At 43.6% G+C, this 24666-nt stretch overlaps 1 protein-coding gene across 2 annotated transcripts in view; it reads right to left on the bottom strand.

The window, feature by feature from the left end:
- The window catches only part of LOC135540277 (voltage-dependent calcium channel subunit alpha-2/delta-2-like), a 308846-nt gene that overhangs the window by 30783 nt on the left and 253397 nt on the right, over positions 1-24666 (bottom strand). For both annotated transcript variants that reach the window (XM_064966836.1, XM_064966837.1), the window contains exons 12-19: positions 22857-22967; positions 19646-19724; positions 17424-17473; positions 14723-14812; positions 13867-13932; positions 1317-1391; positions 881-955; positions 567-638 (exon numbers count right to left, since the gene is read on the bottom strand). In XM_064966836.1, the coding sequence (XP_064822908.1) occupies positions 567-638; positions 881-955; positions 1317-1391; positions 13867-13932; positions 14723-14812; positions 17424-17473; positions 19646-19724; positions 22857-22967 (618 nt within the window). The remainder of the gene's footprint in view (positions 1-566; positions 639-880; positions 956-1316; positions 1392-13866; positions 13933-14722; positions 14813-17423; positions 17474-19645; positions 19725-22856; positions 22968-24666) is intronic.

Here is a 24666-nt window from a genome sequence, read left to right as displayed (position 1 = left end):
TGTTCATGTTCCACGGTAATTGGTGTCAATGGATCTCGTTATCCTGAAACTTTCATGATCTAAACATGGAATATTGTTTGTCAGTTTCCATAAAACTATGCATTAAGAGTAATGCAACAGTTACTTATCATTTTGATCAGTTGTATCAATTGATAGTTAGATCATTGTAATGAAATGAATAGACAGTCATCTCAGATGTAATGTGTGAATTGCATTTTGAAATGGTAATACTTTGATGTTAAGTTGTGTCATTTTGAACAGGTGATTTTAGTTCAATGAAAAAATTATATTAGCTTTATGTGTATTGTATCCAAGCAATTGGAAAAAGTGTTAAGAGTTTTGAAAAATTAGCATTTTGATCATCGGTTGTGAGTTTTGTGTCTAGAGTTTTGAAAAATGACATCAAGGTTCCAAAATTAGTGCCAAAGGGATTGTAAAAAACTGTAACAAAAATTAACTGTGACATTTGATTCAACGGTTTGGTCATTGAACCACTGTCACACAGCTGTAGTAACTATGACAATGTTAGAGATGTCTGGGTGTTTAGTTGTTTGAACTGTATTTACCTCCTCCTTTTTACTGTCCTCTAGCTCAGCATCCAGGAAGTCCAGGGTGACAGGTTCTCTGAAGTTAATGATCTGAGTGACAGACAGGCAGCCAATCAGACAGACGGAATAATACCAGTATCTGGGTAGAAAAGTCAAGAAAAAGTGAGAACAGAGGAATACTAATGATGTAGAAAAAAAGAGTCAGGAGGAGTCAGGAGGAAAATCTGGGACATAGAAATAGAATGAAGCCTGTTCTATTCATTCTATTACTATGGTCTGGGTCCTACCTTAGGTTGCAGGATGGGATGCATAGAGGACAGTCTTGATCCTACCTTAGGTTGCAGGTTGGGGTGCAGGAGCAAATAGCCATTTTGGTCGATCGCAAAGGTGTATCCATTGGCTCCAAGCTGTGGGGAGAGAAACGAGACTTAGAACCACTGCTTCTGTGTTGTTTGTGTGTGTGTGCATACATGTGTGTGTGTGTGTGTGTGTGTGTGTGTGTGTGTGTGTGTGTGTGCATGCATGTGTGTGTGTGTGTCTATGCATCTGTGTATGTGTGTGTGTGTGTGTGTGTGTGTGTGTGTCAGTGTGTGTTTGTGTGCATCCGTGTATGTGTGTGTCTGTGTCTGTGTCTGTGTGTCTGTGTGTGTGTGTGTGTGTGTGTGTTTGTGTGCGTCTGTGTATGTGTGTGTCTGTGTGTCTGTGTCTGTGTGTGTGTGTGTGTGTGTGTGTGTGTGTGTGTATGCATCTGTGTATGTCTGTGTGTACCCTGTATGTTGGTGTCTTCCTCTTAATTTCGTTGATTGCAACATCCACCCCCATGACACCAAGGACAAGCTGCGTCTGTATAAAAACATTCCAGTTAATGGTTCCTGATCAACTATATGAGCATCTACACACACGCACACGCACACGCACGCACGCACGCACGCACGCACGCACACACACACACACACACACACACACACACACACACACACACACACACACACACACACACACACACACACAGGGGCGTTAGACTGACTGCTGAAAAGCTGTCCTCACCATTTGTGATTTATTACCATGTGTACATCTGATTAATCGATATCTACACCTTATGCCAGCTGATTAATGTATATCTACACCCTGGAACTGAATCAATTTGTCATACTGATATAGGATCTTAATTTTAGCCAATTTGTTACAGCAGGAAAATAATCCTGCAGGAACAGGAAATGTGAATTATTATGTAGAATCTTTTGTAGGGGTTCATACATTTTTTGTAAGGGAAAATCAAGAAGGCAATTACAAACTTCAGAAGCCTTTTTCATCCCCCAAATACACTCGTTTTACATTTCCTGCATTACCAGGAAAGTTCTCCTGCAAAAGGGTGATCAGATTAAGATATTACATCTGTAGCAGCATCAAATGAAATCAAATGTTATTTGTCACATGTGCCGAATACAACAGGTGTTGCACTTACTGTGAAATGCTTACTTACAAGTCCTTAACCAACAATGCAGTTCAAGAAATAGAGTTAAGAAAATATTTACTAAATAAACTAAAGTAAAACATAAAATAAAAAGTAACACAATAAAAAAACAATTATGTAAATTATCCGGGTGGCCATTTGATTAATTGTCCAGCAGTCTTATGGCTTGGGGGTAGAAGGTGCTAAGGAGCCTTTTGGACCTAGACTTGGCGCTCCAGTACTGCTTTCCGTGCGGTAGCAGAGAGAAGAGTCTATGACTTAGGTGACTGGGCCTTCCTCTGACACCGCCTAGTATATAGGTCCTGGATGGCAAGAACCTTGGCCCCAGTGATGTACTGGGACGTACTCACTACCCTCTGTAGCGCCTTACGGTCAGATGCCGAGCAGTTGCCATACCAGGCGCTGATGCAACCGGTCAGGATGCTCTCAATGGTGCAGATGTTTTGTTGCCTACCCTTACCACCTGGGGGCGACCAATCAGGAAGTCCAGGATCCAGTTGCAAATGGAGGTGTTTAGTCCCAGGGTACTTAGCTTAGTGATGATATTTGTGGGCACTATGGCGCTGTGCTGTAGTCAATGACAGTATTCTCACATAGGTGTTTCTTTTGTCCAGGTGGGAAATGTCAGTGTGGAGTGCGTTTGAGATTGCGTCATCTGTGGATCTGTTGGGGCGGTATGCGAATTGAAGTGGGTCTAGGGTTTCCAGGATGATGGTGTATATGTGAGCCATGACCAGTCTTTTAACGCACTTCATGGTTACCGATATGAGTGCTACAGGGCGGTAGTCATTTTAGCAGGTTCAGTCGCTGTCTTGGGCACAGGGACTATGGTGGTCTGCTTGAAACATGTTGGCATTACAGACTCGGTTAGGGACTGGTTGAAAATGTCAGTGAAGACGCCAGTTGGTCCGCGTATGCTCTGAGTACACATCTTGGTAATCGGTCTGGCCCCGCAGCCTTGTGAATGTTGACTTGTTTAAAGGTTTTGCTCACATCGGCTACGGAGAGCGTTATCACACAGTCGTCCGGAACAGCTGGTGCTTTCATGCATGCTTCAGTGTTGCTTGCCTCGAAGCGAGCATAAAAGGCACTTAGCTCGTCTGGTAGGCTCGCATCACTGGGCAGCTCGTGGTTTCCCATTGTAGTCCATAATAGTTTGCAAGCCCTGCCACATCCGACAAGCATCCGAGCCATTGTAGTAGGATCCAATCTTAGTCCTGTATTGATGCTTTACATACCTTAAGGGAACTTTTTGACAATCACCGTATGGTTAGTGAGAAAGTCCATATTGGAAATGTACAGTCCCTTACTAGACGTCCGAAAACAGTTTTAAAATTCGGGGACGGCGTCGGGCCGAGCGGCAGGGCCAGACCTACCGGGAAGTCATCAAATGAACTTTGTCGGACATTCGGTTTTCGTTTTATAAAATAATCAAATTTTGGTCCATTTTTCCGCTATGCCGGAAGATCCCACAAGAGGGCATAAGCAATCATATTGCTATTGGACAAAACATCCCGAATCACGACGGGCCATATCTCGAAAACTGAAAATATTTCGAAGCCGAAACTTGGTGAGCATAGGTTTGGCATAATGGGCAGATGGCCCCGAACAAGATGGCATCTAGGCCTCAACGGTTTTTGAGTTATTGCCATATTTCTGGGACTAAAGGTCCAAAATGAAAATAGAGAAATGATTTTTTCACTTCACGTCAAAGTCAAGGAGCCTCCGGTGTCAATAAAAAAAATTCAGCCATTTATCTATCGTCATTTAAGAGAAATCGTACGATGACCAGTTTGTGATGTTCAGATATAGGTGGGTTTTTTTTCAACGGTTACAGATCCAGTTGCAGGGTGTTCATACGAATATTTTTAAAGTGTGCTGCGGAGCTCTGCGACATTTCTGTGATTTTCTATGATTTTCTGAAATAACACACACTCACTAAACCCTCCGTAAATAACTCAGTTCTTAACGTAAAGACTTAAAACTCAGGATTCTGTAAAGGCATACCCCAATGAGGATATGAGTTTATTTATAGCTTCCTGTGCCAACAGAAAGTGCCTTAAATGGTGTCATAGTGGCTGTATCCAAGGGTTAAAAAGGTCAGATCTTTTCAAAACTTCATATGTGATTAAGCAACCCTCCTGAACTGTAAAATCACTCATTTCTCCCAACAGATGTCAAAGAAAAGCTCTCACACACACACACAGCAAGGATGGAGTGACAAAGCGTGGTGTTTAAAGACACAGAGAGCAGGCAATGGCATAAACATAATCCCAAGGCCGTGCCGAGTTCAACGAGATATCCCGCTTGACCGTAGCTCGCTCGGTCTAAGCGCAGCGACCATGAGAAAAATAGGCCCACAATGAAGCCTGCACCACAATGTCATTTGATTTTGGGTGACAGCGGCGGAACCGTTAGGTTTAGAAGGACAATTCAAACACAGGACTGTTCCTAAGGTCCTCCCGATCTGTGCAAGCCTAACCTTGACCGTGTGACATTAACCCTTCACAGTTAAAAGAAGGTGTTTACATAAAAACAGTGTGCATTGACTTCTCTCCCCATAGGAATACATTACCTGCTCCCCTAAATACAACCTTGAGTCTATATGGGTTATGAATGCTGTATGAACCTGTCTTCTATGACTCTGCATTATTCAACCCTGTGGTTAAATCCCAAAAGTCAACCTTCTCTGCATTATTCAACCCTGTGTAATCAGAATTCTCAACTAAAACTTAAAACTCAGGATTCTGTAGGTTTCTATGTCAATCAAGACATGTGTGTATTTATAGCTTCCTGTGCCAACCGGAAGTGCCATAATTGGTGTCTCAGGGGCTGTTTGGAAGGGTTAAAAAAATCAGATCTGTCCAAAACTTCATATGTGTGATTAGTCAACCCCCATGAACTGTAAATTTCCCATAAAAATTCAAAGGAAAACTAAATCACACAGATACACAACTTGGATGGAGGGACGTATTGGGGTGTGTAGAGACTGACAGTGCCTCCAATAGTTAGCTTTGTTCGAGCTAAAAAAGAACCGTCAGACCTAGAGTTCCGAAACTTTAGAATCCTGTTCTAGACCTCAGGTCGATAGTGCGTGGTGAGTTACGGCGCTCTAGAAGGTTCTCGGACCGAGAAACAGCCTCGAACATTTGCAATGACTTCAATTCATTTTGACCATTACGAAAATGGCGACATTTAGAAATGTCCCAGAGACACAAGACTAGGTGCATTGTGACCGTCTCGGCCCATAGAGACAGAACCCAACATCTCTGTCCGATAGCTCATTCAAGGACCCCGTAGCAAGGCATGGAAAAAGTGGATTTTCAGCACCAATTAGGCTTTTACTCGGACACCAAATGACCTATCGAGCCGAAACTCGGGATTCGGGGTCGCCTCACATAGGACTACACATAATGTCCGAACTGGCCCCGCAGCTAGAAAGTAACTATGTGTTTTATGTTTTTTTAATGTTTTGTACCGAAGGCCTTGTGAATTTTGGGCCAGCTCTGAAGTATGTGATACTTGGCTCCTAAACGAGTTGGGAAAAGTGGGTTTGGTGTCAGTTTGTATCAGTTTGGTGTCAGAATGATATCAAATTGACTGATGGACGGTGACTTACAGGTGACTCTTGTCCATTTGCAATATGTTTAAGCGGTGAGGTACCATCACCAAAAGCGACATTCTGAAATCAACCATAACGAGCAATGGAGAGGTACCAGTATCACTGCCCAGCCATCCTGAGGTCATCGGGCCAGTCAATTTGGCATTCCTGCATGATTTTTATGGCATGACAAATTGGTGATGGTGAATGCCCAGTTAACCATATGGCAAATGCACAGCGACTTTGAAAGAGTGAGAAAACATTACCAAATGGACATTCTGAAATCAACACAAACAATGGCATCACCATAGTGTCCAGACTGTGCCGAGTCAAACGAGGCGCCCCGCTTGACCGTAGCTCGCTCGGTCTGAGCGCAGCGACCATGAGAAAAATAGGCCCAATATGAAGCCTGCACCACAATGTCATTTGATTTTGGGTGACAGCGGCGGAACCGTTAGGTTTAGAAGGACAATTCAACCACAGGAATGTTCCTAAGGTCCTCCTGATCTGTGCAAGCCTAACCTTGACCGTGTGACATTAACCCTTCACAGTTAAAAGAAGGTGTTTACATAAAAACAGTGTGCATTGACTTCTCTCCCCATAGGAATACATTGGCTGCTCTACTAAATACAACCTGGAGTCTATATTGGTTATGAATGCTGTATGAACCTGTCTTCGGTACCAGTCCATCAGACCACTATAAGGTCTACCTGTGTCGATTCTAGGCTTCCTGGGCCAACCGGAAGTGCTTAAAATCACCCTAAAAGTGTATATCCATACACTGCCTGCAATTTGATGGACATAGTGCATTGAACCCTGTGTAAATCAGTCAATTCTTAACTTAAAGACTTAAAACTCAGGATTCTGTAATAGAATACCCCAATGAGGATGTGTGTTGAGTTATAGCTTCCTGTGCCAACCGGAAGTGCCATAATTGGTGTCTCATGGGCTGTTTCGAGGGGTTAAAAAAATCAGATCTTTCCAAAACTTCATATATATGATTAGGCAACCCCCATGAACTGTAAATCAGTCATTTTTCCCATAAAAATTCAAATGAAAACTAAATCACACAGATTCACAAATTGGATGGAGGGACGTATTGGGGTATGTAGAGACTGACAGTGCCTCCAATAGTTAGCTTTATTCGAGCTAAAAAAGAACCGTCAGACCTAGAGTTCCGAAACTTTAGAATCCTGTTCTAGACCTCAGGTCGATAGTGCGTGGTGAGTTACGGCGCTCTAGAAGGTTCTCGGACCGAGAAACAGCGTTGAACATTTGCAATGACTTCAATTCATTTTGACCATTACGAAAATGGCGACATTTAGAAAAGTCTCAGAGACACAAGACTAGGTGCATTGAAACCGGCTCGGCCCATAGACACGGACCCCAACGTTTCTGTCCGATAGCTCATTCAAGGACCCCGTAGCAAGGCATGGAAAAAAGTGGATTTTCAGCACCAATTAGGCTTTTACTCGGTCACCAAATGACCTATCGAGCCGAAACTCGGGATTCGGGGTCGCCTCACATAGGACTACACATAATGTCCGAACTGGCCCCGCAGCTAGAAAGTAACTATGTGTTTTATGTTTTTTTTATGGTTTGTACCGAAGGCGTTGTGAATTTTGGGCCAGCTCTGAAGTATGTGATACTTGGCTCCTAAACGAGTTGGGAAAAGTGGGTTTGGTGTCAGTTTGTATCAGTTTGGTGTCAGAATGATATCAAATTGACTGATGGACGGTGACTTGCAGGTGACTCTTGTCCATTTGCAATATGTTTAAGTGGTGAGGTACCATCACCAAAAGCGACATTCTGAAATCAACCCTAACGAGCAATGGAGAGGTACCAGAATCACTGCCCAGCCATCCCGAGGTCATCGGGCCAGTCAATTTGGCATCCCTGCACGATTTTTATAGCATGACAAATTGGTGATGGTGACTGCCCAGTTAACCATATGGCAAATGCACAGTGACTTTGAAAGAGTGAGAAAACATTACCAAATGGACATTCTGAAATCAACCCTAACGAGCGATGGAGAAGTACCAGAATCACTGCCAAGCCATCCCGAGTTCATCGGGCCAGTCAATTTGGCATTCCTGCACAAATTTTCAGTGACTTTGCAAAAGTGAGAAAACATTTGCAATATGTTTTAACAGTGAGGTACCATCACCAAAAGTGACATTCTGAAATCAACCCAAACGAGCGATGGAGAGGTACCAGAATCACTGCCCAGCCATCCCGAGTTCATCGGGCCAGTCAATTTGGCATTCCTGCATGATTTTTATAGCATGACAAATTGGTGATGGTGAATGCCCAGTTAACCATATGGCAAATGCACAGTGACTTTGAAAGAGTGAGAAACATCACCAAATGGACATTCTGGAATCAACCCTAACGAGCGATGGAGAGGTACCAGAATCACTGCCCAGCCATCCTGAGTTCATCAGGCCAGTCAATTTGGCATTCCTGCATAATTTTTATAGCATGACAAATTGGTGATGGTGACTGCCCAGTTAACCATATGGCAAATGCACAGTGACTTTGCAAAAGTGAGACAACTTTTGCAATATGTTTTAACAGTGAGGTACCATCACCAAAAGTGACATTCTGAAATCAACCCAAACGAGCGATGGAGAGGTACCAGAATCACTGCCCAGCCATCCCGAGTTCATCGGTTCAGTCAATTTGGCATTCCTGCATGATTTTTATAGCATGACAAATTGGTGATGGACTGAGTTAACCATATGGCAAATGCACCTTTGCAAAAGTGAGACAACATTTGCAACCCATCACCAAAAGTGACATTCTGAAATGCAAACAGTGACTCACTTCCCGAGTTCATCGGGCCAGTCAATTTGGCATTCCTGCATGATTTTTATAGCATGACAAATTGGTGATGGTGAATGCCCAGTTAACCATATGGCAACAGCGACTTTGAAAGAGTGAGAAACATCACCAAATGGACATTCTGGAATCAACCCTAACGAGCGATGGAGAGGTACCAGAATCACTGCCCAGCCATCCTGAGTTCATCGGTTCAGTCAATTTGGCATTGGCATTGCATGATTTTTATAGCATGACAAATTGGTGATGGTGACTGCCCAGTTAACCATATGGCAAATGCACAGTGACTTTGCAAAAGTGAGACAACATTTGTATGTTTTAACAGTGAGGTACCATCACCAAAAGTGACATTCTGAAATCAACCCAAACGAGCGATGGAGAGGTACCAGAATCACTGCCCAGCCATCCCGAGTTCATCGGGACAGTCAATTTGGCATTCCTGCACGATTTTTATAGCATGACAAACTGGTGATGGTGAATGCCCAGTTAACCATATTGCAAATGCACAGTGACTTTGCAAAAGTGAGAAAACATAAACAAATGGACATGATGAAATCAACACCACGAGTGATTGAAAGGAACAACAATCACTGCCCGGCCATCCCGAGTTCATCAGGCCAGTCAATTTTGCATTTCTAAAGGATTTTTGAGCATGTCAAATTTCTTATGACATTTGGCCCCCACAAAACATATGCCTTATGCACAAGTAAAAAAAAAAATATGACTAAAGTATGTTGATACAGTTCAAATACGTGTGTAATTGACACAAAATTCGAAAATTTTTCGAAAAACGGTCCAGAAAGCACTTTTTTAAGGGTGTGTGAAGTTTTTTCTGAAATTTTGCAATTATTGACTTTTGACTTCTGACTTCCTATGAAATCATATTGCAGATGGACAAAACACATGCAATAATGCGCAAGTAAAAAAATAAAATAAATTACGATAATAAAATTGGACAAAAGTATATTCATACAGTTCTTACACATGTGTAATTGACAAAAAAAGCGAAAGAATTTCGAAAAACGGTCCAGAAAGCACTTTTTTAAGGGGTGATAAGTTTTTGACAAAAAATCCATTTTTTCAAAATTTGGCTTTTGGATGTTGACTTGGAGTCCAATATCAATATGAAAAACCACGGTGGAGCGCACACGCCACCTGTTGGATTTTTGAAGTGTTACAACTGGCAATAGCCATATGGCATTTGAAGTACACTTTGCATGAATCAACGCCGATTTGGGTGGTATTGACCAATGTGTACATGGTTTGTACTATGCCAATAATTTGCCATTCATTTTTGTCCAATACAGGAGTGAATTCCCTTACATGTTTGATGGTTCGTCTGAGGGCATAGTGGGAGTTCTTATAAGCATCCGGATTAGTGTCCCGCTCCTTGAAGGCAGCTCTAGCCTTTAGCTCGGTACGGATGTTGCCTGTAATCCATGGCTTCTGGTTGGGATGTGAACAGTACCAGTCAAAAACCTTGGACACACCTACTCATTTCAGGGTTTCTCTTTATTTTGGGTTTCAGGGTTTCTCTTTATTTTCTACATTGTAGAATAATTGTGAAGACATCAAAACTATGAAATAACACATAGAATCATGCAGTAACAATAAAATGTTTAATTAATTCATTAAGGATCGTACCCTTTTTTTCTTCAATTTTTGCCTAAAAGGACATACCCAAATCTAACTGCCTGTAGATCAGAACCTGAAGGAAGGATATATGCTTGATACCATTTGAAAGGAAACCCTTTGAAGTCTGTGGAAATGTGAAATTAATGTAGGAGAATTTAAACAAATCAAAATCAAAATATATTCTATATTTGTGAGTCTTCAAAGTAGCTACCCTTTTCCTTGATGACAGCTTTGCACACTCTTCGCATCCTCTCAACCAGATTCATGAGGTATTCACCTGGAATGCATTTCAATTAACAGGTATGCCTTGTTAAAAGTTAATTTGTGGAATTTCTTTCCTTAATGCGTTTGAGCCAATCAGTTGTGTTGTGATTAGATAGGGTTGGTATACAGAAGATAGCCTATTTTTGGTAAAAGACCAAGTCCATATTATGGCAAGAACAGCTCAAATAAGCGAAGAGAAATGACAGTCCATCATTACTTCAAGACATGGTCAGTCAATTTCAAGAACTTTGAAAGTTTCTTCAAGTGCAGTCGCAAAAACCATCAAGCGCTATAATGAAACTGGCTCTCATGAGGACCGCCACAGGAAAGGAAGACCCAGAGTTACCTCTGCTGCAGAGGATAAGTTCATTAAAGTTACCAGTCTCTGATATTGGCAATTAACTGCACCTCAGACTGCAGCCCAAATAAATTCTTCACAGAGTTCAAGTAACAGACACATCTCAACATCAATTGTTCATAAGAGACTGCGTGAATCAGGCCTTCATGGTCAAATTTCTGCAAAGAAACCACTACTAAAGGACACCAACAAGAAGAAGAGACTTGCTTGGGCCAAGAAACCCGAGCAATGGACATTAGATCAGTGGAAATCTGTGTCCTTTGGTCTGATGAGTCCAAATTTGAGATTTTTGTTTCTAACCGCTGTGTCTTTGTGAGACACAGAGTAGGTGAACATATGATCTCTGTATGTGTGGTTCCCACTATGAAGTATGGAGGAGGAGGTGTGATGGTGTGGGGGTGCTTTTCTGGTAAGACTCTCTGTGATTTATTTAGAATTCAAGGCACACTTAACCAGCATGACTACCACAGCATTCTGCAGCGATACGCTATCCCATCTGGTTTGCGCTTAGTGGGACTATCATTTGTTTTCAACAGGACAATGTCCCAAAACACACCTCCAGGCTGTGTAAGGGCCATTTTATTACGTTTGCAATCACAACAAATTATCTCCTCAGACCCCACTCAAGGATCATCAAAAGCCATCCAATACATTCTCGGACAACCCAAAGATTCCTAGATGCCCTTGCAGACACCATCCACCTACCCAAGGACGTCAGAGTACAACCATCTGTTAACCACCTAACTGAGGAACTTAATTTAACCTTGCGTAATACTCTAGATGGAGTCGCACCCCTAAAAACAAAAAACATTTATCATAAGAAACTAGCTCCCTGGTATACAGAAAATACCTGAGCCCTGAAGCAAGCTTCCAGAAAATTGCAACGGAAATGGCGCTACACCAAACTGGAAGTCTTCCAATTAACTTGGAAAGACAGTACCATGCAGTATCGAAGAGCCCTCACTGCTGCTCGATCATCCTATTTTTCCAACTTAATTGAGGAGAATAAGAATAAGAATTTTGATACTGTCGCAGAGCTAACTAAAAAGCAGCATTCCCCAAGAGAGGATGGCTTTCCCTTCATCAGTGATAAATTCATGAACTTCTTTGAAAAAAAAATCATGATTACGGACTCCTCTTTATATCTGCGTATTTCTCCAAAGCTTACATGGGCTTTCTCCTATCTATCATTCTGATTTAGTCCTGCCGTACATACCTACATGTACGCTACGGTCACAAGGCGCAGGCCTCCTTATTGTCCCTAGAATTTCTAAGCAAACAGCTGGAGGTAGGGCTTTCTCCTATAGAGCTATATTTTTATGGAATGGTCTGCCTATCCATGTGAGAGAAGTAGACTCAGTCTCGACCTTTAAGTCTTTATTGAATGCTCATCTCTTCGGTAGGTCCTATGATTGAGTGTAGTGTGGCCCAGGGGTGTGAAGGTGAACGGAAAGGCACTGGAGCGACGAACCACCCTTGCTGTCTTCTGCCTGGCCGGTTCCCAGCTCTCCACTGGGATTTTCTGCCTCTAACCCTATTATGGGGGCTGAGTCACTGGCTTACTGGTGCTCTTCCATGCCGTCCCTAGGAGGGGTGCGTCACTTGAGTGGGTTGAGTCTCTGATGTGATCTTTCTGTCCAGGTTGGCGTCCCCCTCGGATTCGTCCCGTGGGGGAGATCTTTGTGGGCTATACTTGGCCTTGTCTCAGGGTAGTAAGCTGGTGGTTGAAGATATCCCTCTAGTGGGGTGGGAGCTGTGCTTTGGCAAAGTGGGTGGGGTTATATCCTGCCTGGTTGGCCCTGTATGGGGTACTGTCGGATGGGGCGACAGTGTCTCTCGACCCCTCCTGTCTCAGCCTCCAGCTGCAATAGTTTGTGTCGGGGGGCAAGGGTCAGTCTGTTATATCTGGAGTGTTTCTCCTGTCTTATCAGGTGTCCTGTGTGAATTTAAGTATGCTCCCTCTAATTCTCTCTCTTTCTCTCTCTTACTCTTTCTCTTCTCTCAGAGGACCTGAGCCATAGGACGATGCCTCAGGACTACCTGGCCTGATGACTCCTTGCTGTCCCCAATCCACATGGTCATGCTGCTGCTCCAGTTTCAACTGTTCTGCCTGCGGCCTTTTCACCGGAAGTGCTACCTTGTCCCGGACCTGCTGTTTTCGGCCCTCTCTCTCCACCGGTGTGTCGCCCCATGGGTCTCCCGGTCGCGGCCGGCTGCGACACAGCCTGTGCACGAACCCAGAGTCTCTGGTGGCACAGCTAGCACTGCGATGCAGTGCCCTAGACCACTTCACCACCCAGGAGGCCCTTGCAAATGTTTTCTAGTGGTTTTTATTGAACGTATTATTAATGTTCTGAAAACACGACTTTAAATAGAACCATGAGGAAACCTGTAGGAAACATGTTGAAGTACTGAAATTCACACAGAATAACATTGTTTCTTAACGTCCTCTGAACTAGTTGAGAACATTCCCAATGTCAAACCAGTTGGAGTATGTTCCTAGAACATTAACAAAAATGTTACCATGTTTGAACTTTTAGGAAACATTCTGTTAAAAGTAATGAAATACCAAGAAAATAATTATTTTGTCAAGTTCCTTAATATATTTTGTCAAGTTCCTTAAATGTGTTGAGAATGTTCCAGAGCCAAGCAACTATCCTGCCCCATTCCCCGAATGTTGTGGGAAGGTTGTATACTAAATAACTATTGGACAACCACGCTCTCACCAAGCTCTAAGAAAAATATGGTTCTCAAAGCTGCTGGGCCTGTTGCTACCTCAGGGGGTCAGTGTTGCCCTGCGGTCGGTCGGTGCACCAGGATGGTAGAATGCCATTAGACATGACTGATGGCCAACATTAGGGAGTTATAGACACAGAAGGGACTGTTGTGCAGTCAGGATTCCTGTTGTTTTACAATGATGCAAATCAGTTTGCTCTGAAATGGGAAATCTGTATCTAAGTTATGGCTCAGTACCGATGCAATATCTGTTTATGTATTGATTCTTGTGTTCCTCAAAGAGCCACAGAAGACAGAAATACTTTTTCTAATGGCCCTGAGACCATTTGAAAATGAACTGTGCAATAACAAGTCTACTCATTTGTTAATCAGTGTAAACCCTGAGATTCATGCTCCTGCTGATATTTACCTGAGAATTTGCATCAGCGGTGAGGTTGAAGACTGGCATGGTCCCAGTTATGACCAGACCCAGACCCTGAACACACAAACATCAACGTCTCAGTATATGGGACTTCAGAAGGTTGTGTTAGCATCTATATAATGTTTTAAACATTTTTATCACTTTCCTGATATCCAATTGGTAGTTACAGTCTTGTCTCATCGCTGCAACTCCCGTATGGACTCGGCAAAGGTTGAGAGCCGTGCGTCTTCCGAAACACAACCCAACCAAGGCATACTGTTTCTTGACACAATGCCCACTTAACCCAGAAGCCAGCCTCACCAATCAGAGGAAACACTGTACACCTGGTGACCGTGTCAACAAGCACTGCACCCGCCCCCCCACAGGAGTCACTAGTGCGCGATGGAACAAGGACATCCCTGCCGGCCAAACCCTCCCCAACACTGACGACACTGGGCCAATTGTGCGCCGCCCATGGGTCTCCCAGGTGCACACCCAGAATCCCTAGTGGCACAGCTAGCACTGCAGTGCCTTAGACCACTGCACCACTCAGGAGCCCTTATGTAATGTTTTTTAAATCTAAAACATAGCTATGTTATAGGTAGGACTCAAAGTAGAAGTTTGTAAGCAACTAATTCTAAAGGGTTTCAGTTCTACAGCAGGTGTAGAAGGGAAATGCCTACTTACAAGCCCTTAACCAACAATGCAGTTTTAAGAAAAAAAGTGAAACAATAAAATAACAATAAAAAAAGCTATATATAGCAATAATAGATAATAAACAGATAGATAACACAGTACATTACAGTAATGTACTGTAACGTGACACTTGTGTAGCTACTCATCAGTGGGATAGTTTGTGGCTTACCAGAGCATCCTGGTAGACATTGGTCCATTGGACCTGCTTGGCCTTGGGCCCAGCCAGCACCATGGGCCGACCCAGCACATCCAGGTACTCCTGAGACAAGGAGGAGAACACACACATCAGAGAAATGACAAACACACACATACACCATATATTGCTTTATAAACTGGGTGGTTAGAGCCCTGAATTGATTGGCTGACAGCCGTAGTATATCAGACGATATATCATAGACTTCTAAGTCATCTCAGTGTCATATAAACCTGAGGGCCAACAGTAGAAGCAGCCCAGGCCTGAGAAGCAGAAAGCCTGTGGACAGTCTTTAGACATTTAGGGCCATTATTCATCAATATGAAGCAGCTACGAAAAACACATTAGGAGTGTCAGAGGCACGTGGCACAAGCATGCCAATCTCCCACTGGCTCTCTGTGTTAACCACAGCAGTGTGGCAACACCTGTCTGTGTTAACCACAGCAGTGTATAAAAACCTCTCTATGTTAACCACAGCAGTGTATAAAAACCTCTCTTGTTAACCACAGCAGTGTATACAAACCTATCTATGTTAACCACAGCAGTGTATAAAAACCTCTCTATGTTAACCACAGTAGTGTACAGTATAAACATCTCTCTGTGTTAACCACAGTAGTGTATAAAACCTTTCTTGTTAACCAAAGTAGTGTATAAAATCCTCTCTTGTTAACCACAGCAGTGTATAAAAACCTCTCTTGTTGTACTGTATGAATGCCCTGAATTCTGCTGACTGTATCACTGTAAATGTTGCACGGCCAATGCAGACGTCGGATTGACCATGCAGCGCCTTTTACTATGCAAAAGAGGTCTTATTCACAGCGTCAGTGAATAATGCCCCTTTTACATAATGGTATATTCGATTATAGCACCACTCGAACCCTAACCATAACAGTCTATGTATCCATCTTACACTCAAGGAGGGTCGCCCTGTGTGAACACACACAGAACAGTGCTGTTTTAGTGTTGTGCCTTGTGACCGTTTGTTATTCATGGCCTGAACACTGAGGTGCTGACAGGCGTAACCTATTCTATTATCATCTCACTAAAACTCTCGTTTAACGCTCTCGCCACAGGGAGATATTTCATCAGGATGATGACAGGCAGACCTTTTCACAGGATATAGGGGAAATGTTACACCTGACTAGAACAATTTAGCGAACATAAAAGTCAGCCAGCAAAAAGGCTGAGGAGGTCCAAGGGAAACAGAGCCACAAGTAGGTAGAGGCCAGGGTCCAGGGTCCAGGGTCCAGGGTCCAGGGGCCAGGGGCCAGGGGCCAGGGGCCAAGCTTACCGTTCTATGGGTTATTGCGTTGCTACAACCAGGGACTACAATACATGCCTGGCCCAGGCCAACACACTAGCATCCTGTCTGTTTGTCCAACTACACTGTGAAACACAGGCTGCATCAGCTATGTGTTACTAAGTACACTGTGTAACACAGGCTTTATCAGATATGTGTTACGAAGTACACTGTGCAATTCAGGGTGCATCAGCTATGTGTGTGTGTGTGTGGGGGTAGTGTAATGGAGGGACTAGAGGAGGGGTGGATTAGGCAACACAGCAGATCTGAAAGCCTCTGTCTCACTGAGACTCCCTGTGACTTCCTCTCTATTCTTCTAGAAGACAGAAGTGAGCTCTATCACTCCCTGTGACTTCATCTCTATTCTACTAGAAGACAGAAGTGAGCTCTATCTCTCCCTGTGACTTCATCTCTATTCTACTAGAAGACAGAAGTGAGCTCTATCTCTCCCTGTGACTTCATCTCTATTCTTCTAGAAGACAGAAGTGAGCTCTATCTCTCCCTGTGACTTCATCTCTATTCTACTAGAAGACAGAAGTGAGCTCTATCTCTCCCTGTGACTTCATCTCTATTCTACTAGAAGACAGAAGTGAGCACTATCTCTCCCTGTGACTTCATCTCTATTCTTCTAGAAGACAGAAGTGAGCTCTATCTCTCCTGTGACTTCATCTCTATTCTACTAAAAGACAGAAGTGAGCTCTATCTCTCCCTGTGACTTCATCTCTATTCTACTAGAAGACAGAAGTGAGCTCTATCACTCCCTGTGACTTCATCTCTATTCTTCCAGAAGACTGGAGTGAGCACTATCGCTCCCTGTGACTTCCTCTCTATTCTACTAGAAGACAGAAGTGAGCTCTATCTCTCCCTGTGACTTCATCTCTATTCTACTAGAAGACAGAAGTGAGCTCTATCACTCCCTGTGACTTCATCTCTATTCTTCCAGAAGACAGAAGTGAGCACTATCTCTCCCTGTGACTTCCTCTCTATTCTACTAGAAGACAGAAGTGAGCTCTATCTCTCCCTGTGACTTCCTCTCTATTCTTCTAGAAGACAGAAGTGAGCTCTATCTCTCCCTGTGACTTCATCTCTATTCTACTAGAAGACAGAAGCGAGCACTATCTCTCCCTGTGACTTCCTCTCTATTCTTCTAGAAGACAGAAGTGAGCTCTATCTCTCCCTGTGACTTCATCTCTATTCTACTAGAAGACAGAAGTGAGCTCTATCTCTCCCTGTGACTTCCTCATGCATTATCTACATGTGCATAATTATCTTTAAAGAGAGTAATGAACTCAACATGACCTAGAAAACACACTCTGAAGTTACAGTAATGATTCACACAAATGCACACATACACACACTGAAGGAAGGATATATCACCTGGGTGTTAATTCTGATGGCTCCAATGGATGGAATCTCATAGTAGAATCCTGAAGATCAAAGTGAGAGAATCTGTTCAGTGGATACACAGTGATAATAACCAACAACATGGAGCTATTCTGTTGTGGTGTGTATTGTAAAGGTAAAATTGCTATGCATATGTGAAATAACACAACAGCCCAGCGAAGTCTCATCTCAAGATATTAGAGCAAATGTAGTGCTATGATTTTAACATGTCTCCTCAGCAGAATGCTGATTGTTCTCTATGGGGACATTGCATTTAGTATCCATTACGTATATTGGCCATTTTGTCATTTCCTGCAGATAGGTGTGTTTGTGTGTGTGGTATGTGTGTGCATGTGGTGTGTGTGTGTGTGTGTGTGCGCGCACGCGTACGCATGTACACATGTGTGTGTGTACTGTGTGATTGATTTCAATTAAGATGCAATGGGGAAACAATTGGCCATTGACCACCCGTCTCATCATCATTTTACTGCAGGATGTCAATGTAATGTGTGTTAGGGCTCATTGAGGATGCTGCTGATGTACCCCAGGCAGAACAGAACAGGACTGCTGATTAGGGATGGAGGAGAGGAGAGACACACTCACTCTGGGTCAATAACTGCTGCCGTTCCCCAAGTTATTAAAGCACAGAGTGTTTATACAAAGAGCCGCGAAATGGAGACAACATCCCCAGAATGTTAAGAGACAAGAATGCCTGGCGTTTTTAATAAATCACACACACACACACACGCACGCACACACACGCACATGCACACACACGCACATGCACACACGCTAGCGCGTTCGCGCGCACACTTCCTATGACTGTTCAGAACAGTAGCTCCTTCCTTTGCTTAGTATTTTTGGCTGCCTGCCAGAGACTGTGACACCTCCAGTTGTAGGGCAGAACATGACAATAGGAATGAGGAGAGGAACCAACATAGAAACTAGAGAGCATGGACCAGAGGTCTACACCCAGGTCTTCAGCCACCGGAGAGAGGAGAAAGTTCAGCTCATAGTGAGACAGAGCGGGGGTAGGTTCAACTGAAGAAGGGATTGCAGCACAAGCCAAGTGAGACAACAGTAAGGCTAGTCAAGAGGGAGCTGGGTATGTAATGTGTTTGCGAGGTGGATCCATGTGTGTGTGTAAGTGTGTGTTCTGGGTGAGAAGGTTCGGCTCAACATGTGTCTCTGTTTGCTTGTGATACCGAAGAAGAGCAATAACCAAGGTGTTGTACGACCACATGTCAAAGGACAGCTCCACAGAGGAGAATACCTCAATAAGCATTGTCATAGTTTGGCATTGGCTTTGGTGCCATGCTAATGATTAGAGTGAGTGGCATGTTGGCACAGGGGAGTAATCCTTGACTTCCCCCATGCCGCCTGCCTGCGTGAGAGGTGGTAGCCATGGTTATCACCACACAGCCAGGCTCCACCCGATAATGAATTACAACTTGTGGGGAGGGAGGCACTTCTGAAGCACTCTGAAGGCTCCACTGGAAATGAACTAATTAGCGTTCTTTCGGAGGGATGCTTCTTGTGATGGGAAAAAGGGAGAGCTCAGCATATTAGAGAAACGTTGAGACAGTGGGAAATCAAACAACAGAGAGAGAGAGAGAGAGAGAGGAGAGAGAGAGAGGGAGAGAGAGAGGAGAGAAAGAGAGAGAGAGGAGAGAGAAAGAAAGAGAGGAGAGAAAGAGAGAGGAGAGAGAGAGAGAGAGAGAGAGAGAGGAGAGAGGGAGAGAGAGAGAGGAGAGAAAGAGAGAGAGAGAGAGAGAGAGAGAGAGAGAGAGAGAGAGAGAGAGAGGAGAGAGAGAGAGAGAGAGAGAGAGAGAGAGAGAGAGAGAGGAGAGAAAGAGAGTGAGAGAGAGAGAGAGAGAAAGAGAGAGGAGAGAGAGAGAGAGAGACATTTGGTAAAAAAAAAGTGAAACAGAGACAACATAACAGTGGAATTGTACATTGGTTATGGTTCAGAGTGGGGTCATGAGGTCATGAGGACTAATGGAGGAAAGTAGGATAGCTTAGTCATCTAGGTTGTGGACAGCTGGGCAGTTTGTTTGGAGTTTGGTTATATGATGACATAATAATATCACATATTTTCTGGTTTCTGTTTGCTAGACATGGGCCGCAGAAGGAGCTTCTGTTCTCCTGTATCTATGATCGTAGATGTAAAGTCTCTCCATGTCACTACACTTTACAGGCACACCCTCTCTACTCACCTTTGTTGGCACAAGCTATCCACTGCAAGGGGGTGACATCATAGTTGTGCTGTCCAACTGAAAAGGTAAATACTCGAATCTGGAAGGTGAGGAGACAGTGGGCAGAGAGAGAAAAACTGAGATCAGTAGAATCAACATTCTTCTCGCACAGTGAGAAAGCAAAATGGCAGCAGCATTTAAAGCCATGTGAGTGAGGATGAAGAGAAAAAAAAGAAGGAGAGGAAGAAAGATAGACAAGGAGAGAGAAAGAGAGTGAGTGAGTGCATGTGTTGGCTGTAATTTCATGGGTTCTGATAATAAAGTGGCTAATTAGTCAGCAGGTCAGAGCTGTTAACACCAGCAGCAAGACAAGAAAAGAGACAGAGAGAGAGATACCAGGGAGAGAGAGAGAGAGAGAGAGAGGGAGTGAGAGAGAGAGAGAGAGAGATGAGAGAGAGAGAGAGAGCAAGATGACAGGGAGAGAGAGAGAGATGACAGGGAGGAAGAGAGAGAGAGAGAGCGAGATGACAGGGAGGGAGAGAGAGAGAGAGAGATGACAGGGAGGCAGAGAGGGAGAGAGAGGGAGATGACAGGGAGGCAGAGAGAGAGAGGGAGAGAGAGAGAGATGACAGGGAGGAAGAGAGAGAGAGAGAGAGAGAGAGAGAGAGCGAGAGAGAGAGAGAGAGAGAGAGAGAGAGAGAGAGAGAGAGAGAGAGAGAGAGGAGAGAGAGATGACAGGGATGAAGAGAGAGAGAGCGAGATGAGAGAGAGAGAGCGAGATGACAGGGAGGGAGAGAGAGAGAGAGAGAGAGAGAGAGAGAGAGAGAGAGAGAGAGAGAGAGAGAGAGAGATGACAGGGAGGAAGAGAGAGAGAGCGAGATGACAGGGAGGGAGAGAGAGAGAGAGAGAGAGAGAGAGATGACAGGGAGGCAGAGAGGGAGAGAGAGGGAGATGACAGGGAGGCAGAGAGAGAGAGAGAGGGAGAGGGAGAGAACACACACATTTCTTCACACAGGGTCGTGGGGTTAGACAGGGATGCAGCTTAAGCCCCACCCTCTTCAACATATATATCAACGAACTGGCGCGGGCACTAGAAAAGTCTGCAGCACCCGGCCTCACCCTACTAGAATCTGAAGTCAAATGTCTGCTGTTTGCTGATGATCTGGTGCTTCTGTCACCAACCAAGGAGGGCCTACAGCAGCACCTAGATCTTATGCACAGATTCTGTCAGACCTGGGCCCTGACAGTAAATCTCAGTAAGACCAAAATAATGGTGTTCCAAAAAGGTCCAGTCACCAGGACCACAAATACAAATTCCATCTAGACACTGTTGCCCTAGAGCACACAAAAAACTATACATACCTTGGCCTAAACATCAGCGCCACAGGTAACTTCCACAAAGCTGTGAACGATCTGAGAGACAAGGCAAGAAGGGCATTCTATGCCATCAAAAGGAACATAAATTTCAACATACCAATTAGGATTTGGCTAAAAATACTTGAATCAGTCATAGAGCCCATTGCCCTTTATGGTTGTGAGGTCTGGGGTCCGCTCACCAACCAAGACTTCACAAAATGGGACAAACACCAAATTGAGACTCTGCACGCAGAATTCTGCAAAAATATCCTCAGTGTACAACGTAGAACACCAAATAATGCATGCAGAGCAGAATTAGGCCGATACCCACTAATTATCAAAATCCAGAAAAGAGCAGTTAAATTCTATAACCACCTAAAAGGAAGATTCCCAAACCTTCCACAACAAAGCCATCACCTACAGAGATGAACCTGGAGAAGAGTCCCCTAAGCAAGCTGGTCCTGGGGCTCTGTTCACAAACACACCCTACAGAGCCCCATGACAGCAGCACAATTAGACCCAACCAAATCATGAGAAAACAAAAAGATATTTACTTGACACACTGGAAAGAATTAACAAAAAACAGAGCAAACTAGAATGCTATTTGGCCCTACACAGAGAGTACACAGCGGCAGAATACCTGACCACTGTGACTGACCCAAAATTAAGGAAAGCTTTGACTATGTACAGACTCAGCGAGCATAGCCTTGCTATTGAGAAAGGCCGACGTAGGCAGACATGGCTCTCAAGAGAAGACAGGCTATGTGCTCACTGCCCACAAAATGAGGTGGAAACTGAGCTGCACTTCCTAACCTCCTGCCCAATGTATGACCATATTAGAGAGACATATTTCCCCCAGATTACACAGATCCACAAAGAATTCGAAAACAAATCCAATTTTGAAAAACTCCCATATCTACTGGGTGAAATTCCACAGTGTGCCATCAGAGCAGCAAGATTTGTGACCTGTTGCCACGAGAAAAGGGCAACCAGTGAAGAACACGCACCATTGTAAATACAACACATATCTATGCTTATTTATTTTATCTTGTGTCCTTTACCATTTGCACATTGTAAAAACACTGTATATATATATATATATAATATGACATTTGTAATGTCTTTATTGTTTTGAAACTTCTGTATGTGTGATGTCTACTGTTAATTTTTATTGTTTATTTCACTTTATATATTATATACCTTACTTGCTTTGGCAATGTTAACACATGTTTCCCATGCCAATAAAGCCCCTTGAATTGAATTGAATTGAATTGAGAGAGATGACAGGGAGGAAGAGAGAGAGAGAGAGAGAGAGAGAGAGAGAGAGAGAGAGAGAGAGCAGAGAGAGAGATGACAGGGAGGAAGAGAGGGAGAGAGAGAGAGAGTGAGATGACAGGGAGGGAGAGAGAGAGAGAGAGAGAGAGAGAGAGAGAGAGAGAGAGAGATGACAGGGAGGCAGAGAGGGAGGCTGAGAGGGAGATGACAGGGAGGAAGACAGAGAGAGAGAGCCCTAGAGAGAGAGAGAGAGAGAGAGAGAAAAGAAGAGAGAGAAAAGAGAGAGAGGAGAGGAGAGATGACAGGGATGAAGAGAGAGAGAGAGGCGGAAAAAAAGCCAACGTGTAGGAAAAGAGGATCTGAGCAGACACCCATAAGGCTGGATCTATGTCCAAGGATGGAACTTTTGGAATCATTAAGATTCTCACCAAAAGAATGGCAATTGCTGTTGATAAATATAGCATTTCTTTGATAAGGATAAGGGATGAGAGAGAGAAAGAGAGAGTACAGACTGGTTCATCAACTCTTAAACATGCATGGACTGATTCATTGGGAGACTAGGATTGATGAATAGATAATTGGTTTTTGGGGACAGACTCACTGTTTTGTTGGGCCAGTTGTACTTCTCAAAGATGTCCTGTGCACGATCCTCTCCTCCATCTGTAAACATCATTATCATCTTATTGCAGCCCGCCCTTGGGGCGCCAGTATCCTGTGGATCAGAGAGAGAGAGACGGAGAGGTTGAGAGAAAGGGAGAGGGAGAGGAAGAGGGAGAGATACAGAGACAAATACAAAGTGAGAGTGATTAGTGAGAGAGAGAGAGAGAGAGAGAGAGAGAGAGAGAGAGAGAGAGAGAGAGAGAGAGAGAGAGAGAGAAGGAGAGAGAGAGAGAGAGAGAAGGAGAGAGAGAGTGAAGGAGAGAGAGAGTGGGAAGGAAAGGGAGAGGGAGATAGAAAGAGATACAGAGATACAGAGAGAGATACAAATAGAGAGTGATTAGTAAGAACGGGGGGAAACAGTCAGGAAAAGGAAGAGGACACAAACTATATAGACATTATAAAGTATAGCCTCTCCATCCAGGTAATCACAAAAACATGGTGTCTTGTTCATCACAAGAGAAAAGAATTCTTGAGCAAAGTCTGGCTTCCAGTTCGCCTTCGAACAGCAGTAGAGTCTATGTTCTAATATGTTAGCTAATGTGTAACCTGCATGTACAGTGCACAATACATCCACATACAGTGCCTTTCGAAAGTATTCGGCCCCCTTGAACTTTGCGACCTTTTGCCATATTTCAGGCTTCAAACATAAAGATATAAAACTGTATTTTTTTGTGAAGAATCAACAACAAGTGGGACACAATCATGAAGTGGAGCGACATTTATTGGATATTTCAAACTTTTTTAACAAATCAAAAACTGAAAAATTGGGCGTGCAAAATTATTCAGCCCCTTTTTGTTGAGGGCTGATAGTTGTCACCCACTTCCCTTGAAAAACAGTTTGCCCTACAGCCAGTTCTGTCGAATCAAAAGAATTTGCAAAAAACAGTCCGATTTCGACAGAAATATGGCTGAGACGCAAAGAAAGTTCAAGGAGAGGGGCTACAAGAATGATCAGATTAATTTTGCCATTGAGAAAATTCAAAACAAAACGAGACATGAACTTTTTCAAGGTAAGTCTCGCAAAAAGATGTGTTCTTGCGTTCTAACTACCCGTTATTCAAAGTGCTCTGAACAAATTAAGGGAATTGTTCACAAACATTGGCACATCCTAAAATCCAATGATAGTCTTGGTAATGTGTTTTCGGACCTTCCCTTGGTCGTATTCTCATGGGGCAGAAATCTCAGAGACCAATTGGTACACTCTGATTTACCACCCCAAGATATTCCTGAACAACGTCTATTTGGCCCCTACTGGATGGAAATTACAAATGTAATGGCTGTGCTCAATGCAATTGCACTTATAAATGTAGATCCTTCAAACACCCACAAACAGGGAAATCAATCCCAATAAAAGGTGTTATTACGTGCTCCACTAAGGCAGTTATTTATCTTATAACTTGTCCTTGTGGTAAAAATTATGTAGGTAAAACAAAGCGCGAATTAAAAGTACATATCTCAGAGCATCGTAGCACCATTAGGTGTAAAAACTTGACTTATCCAGTTGCGGCCCACTTCTTGGAGGCAGGCCACTCGATTTCGTCTCTGCGTTATATTGGCATCGAACATGTCACCCTCCCTAGGAGAGGGGGTGACCTTGATAATTTATTGTTAAAACGAGAGGCTGCCTGGATCTTTAATTTAAAGACCCTTGCGCCCTTCGATCTCAATGTAGACTTTGATCTGAAGCCATTCTTGTGATTATTGTGACTTTGCCATTGTAATTGTGTGTAAACATGTATAGTCAAATTAAT

The sequence above is a fragment of the Oncorhynchus masou genome, chromosome 5 (assembly GCF_036934945.1).
Source record: "Oncorhynchus masou masou isolate Uvic2021 chromosome 5, UVic_Omas_1.1, whole genome shotgun sequence".
Classification (NCBI taxonomy): domain Eukaryota; kingdom Metazoa; phylum Chordata; class Actinopteri; order Salmoniformes; family Salmonidae; genus Oncorhynchus; species Oncorhynchus masou.
This window is presented reverse-complemented; position numbering and strand designations above follow the sequence as displayed.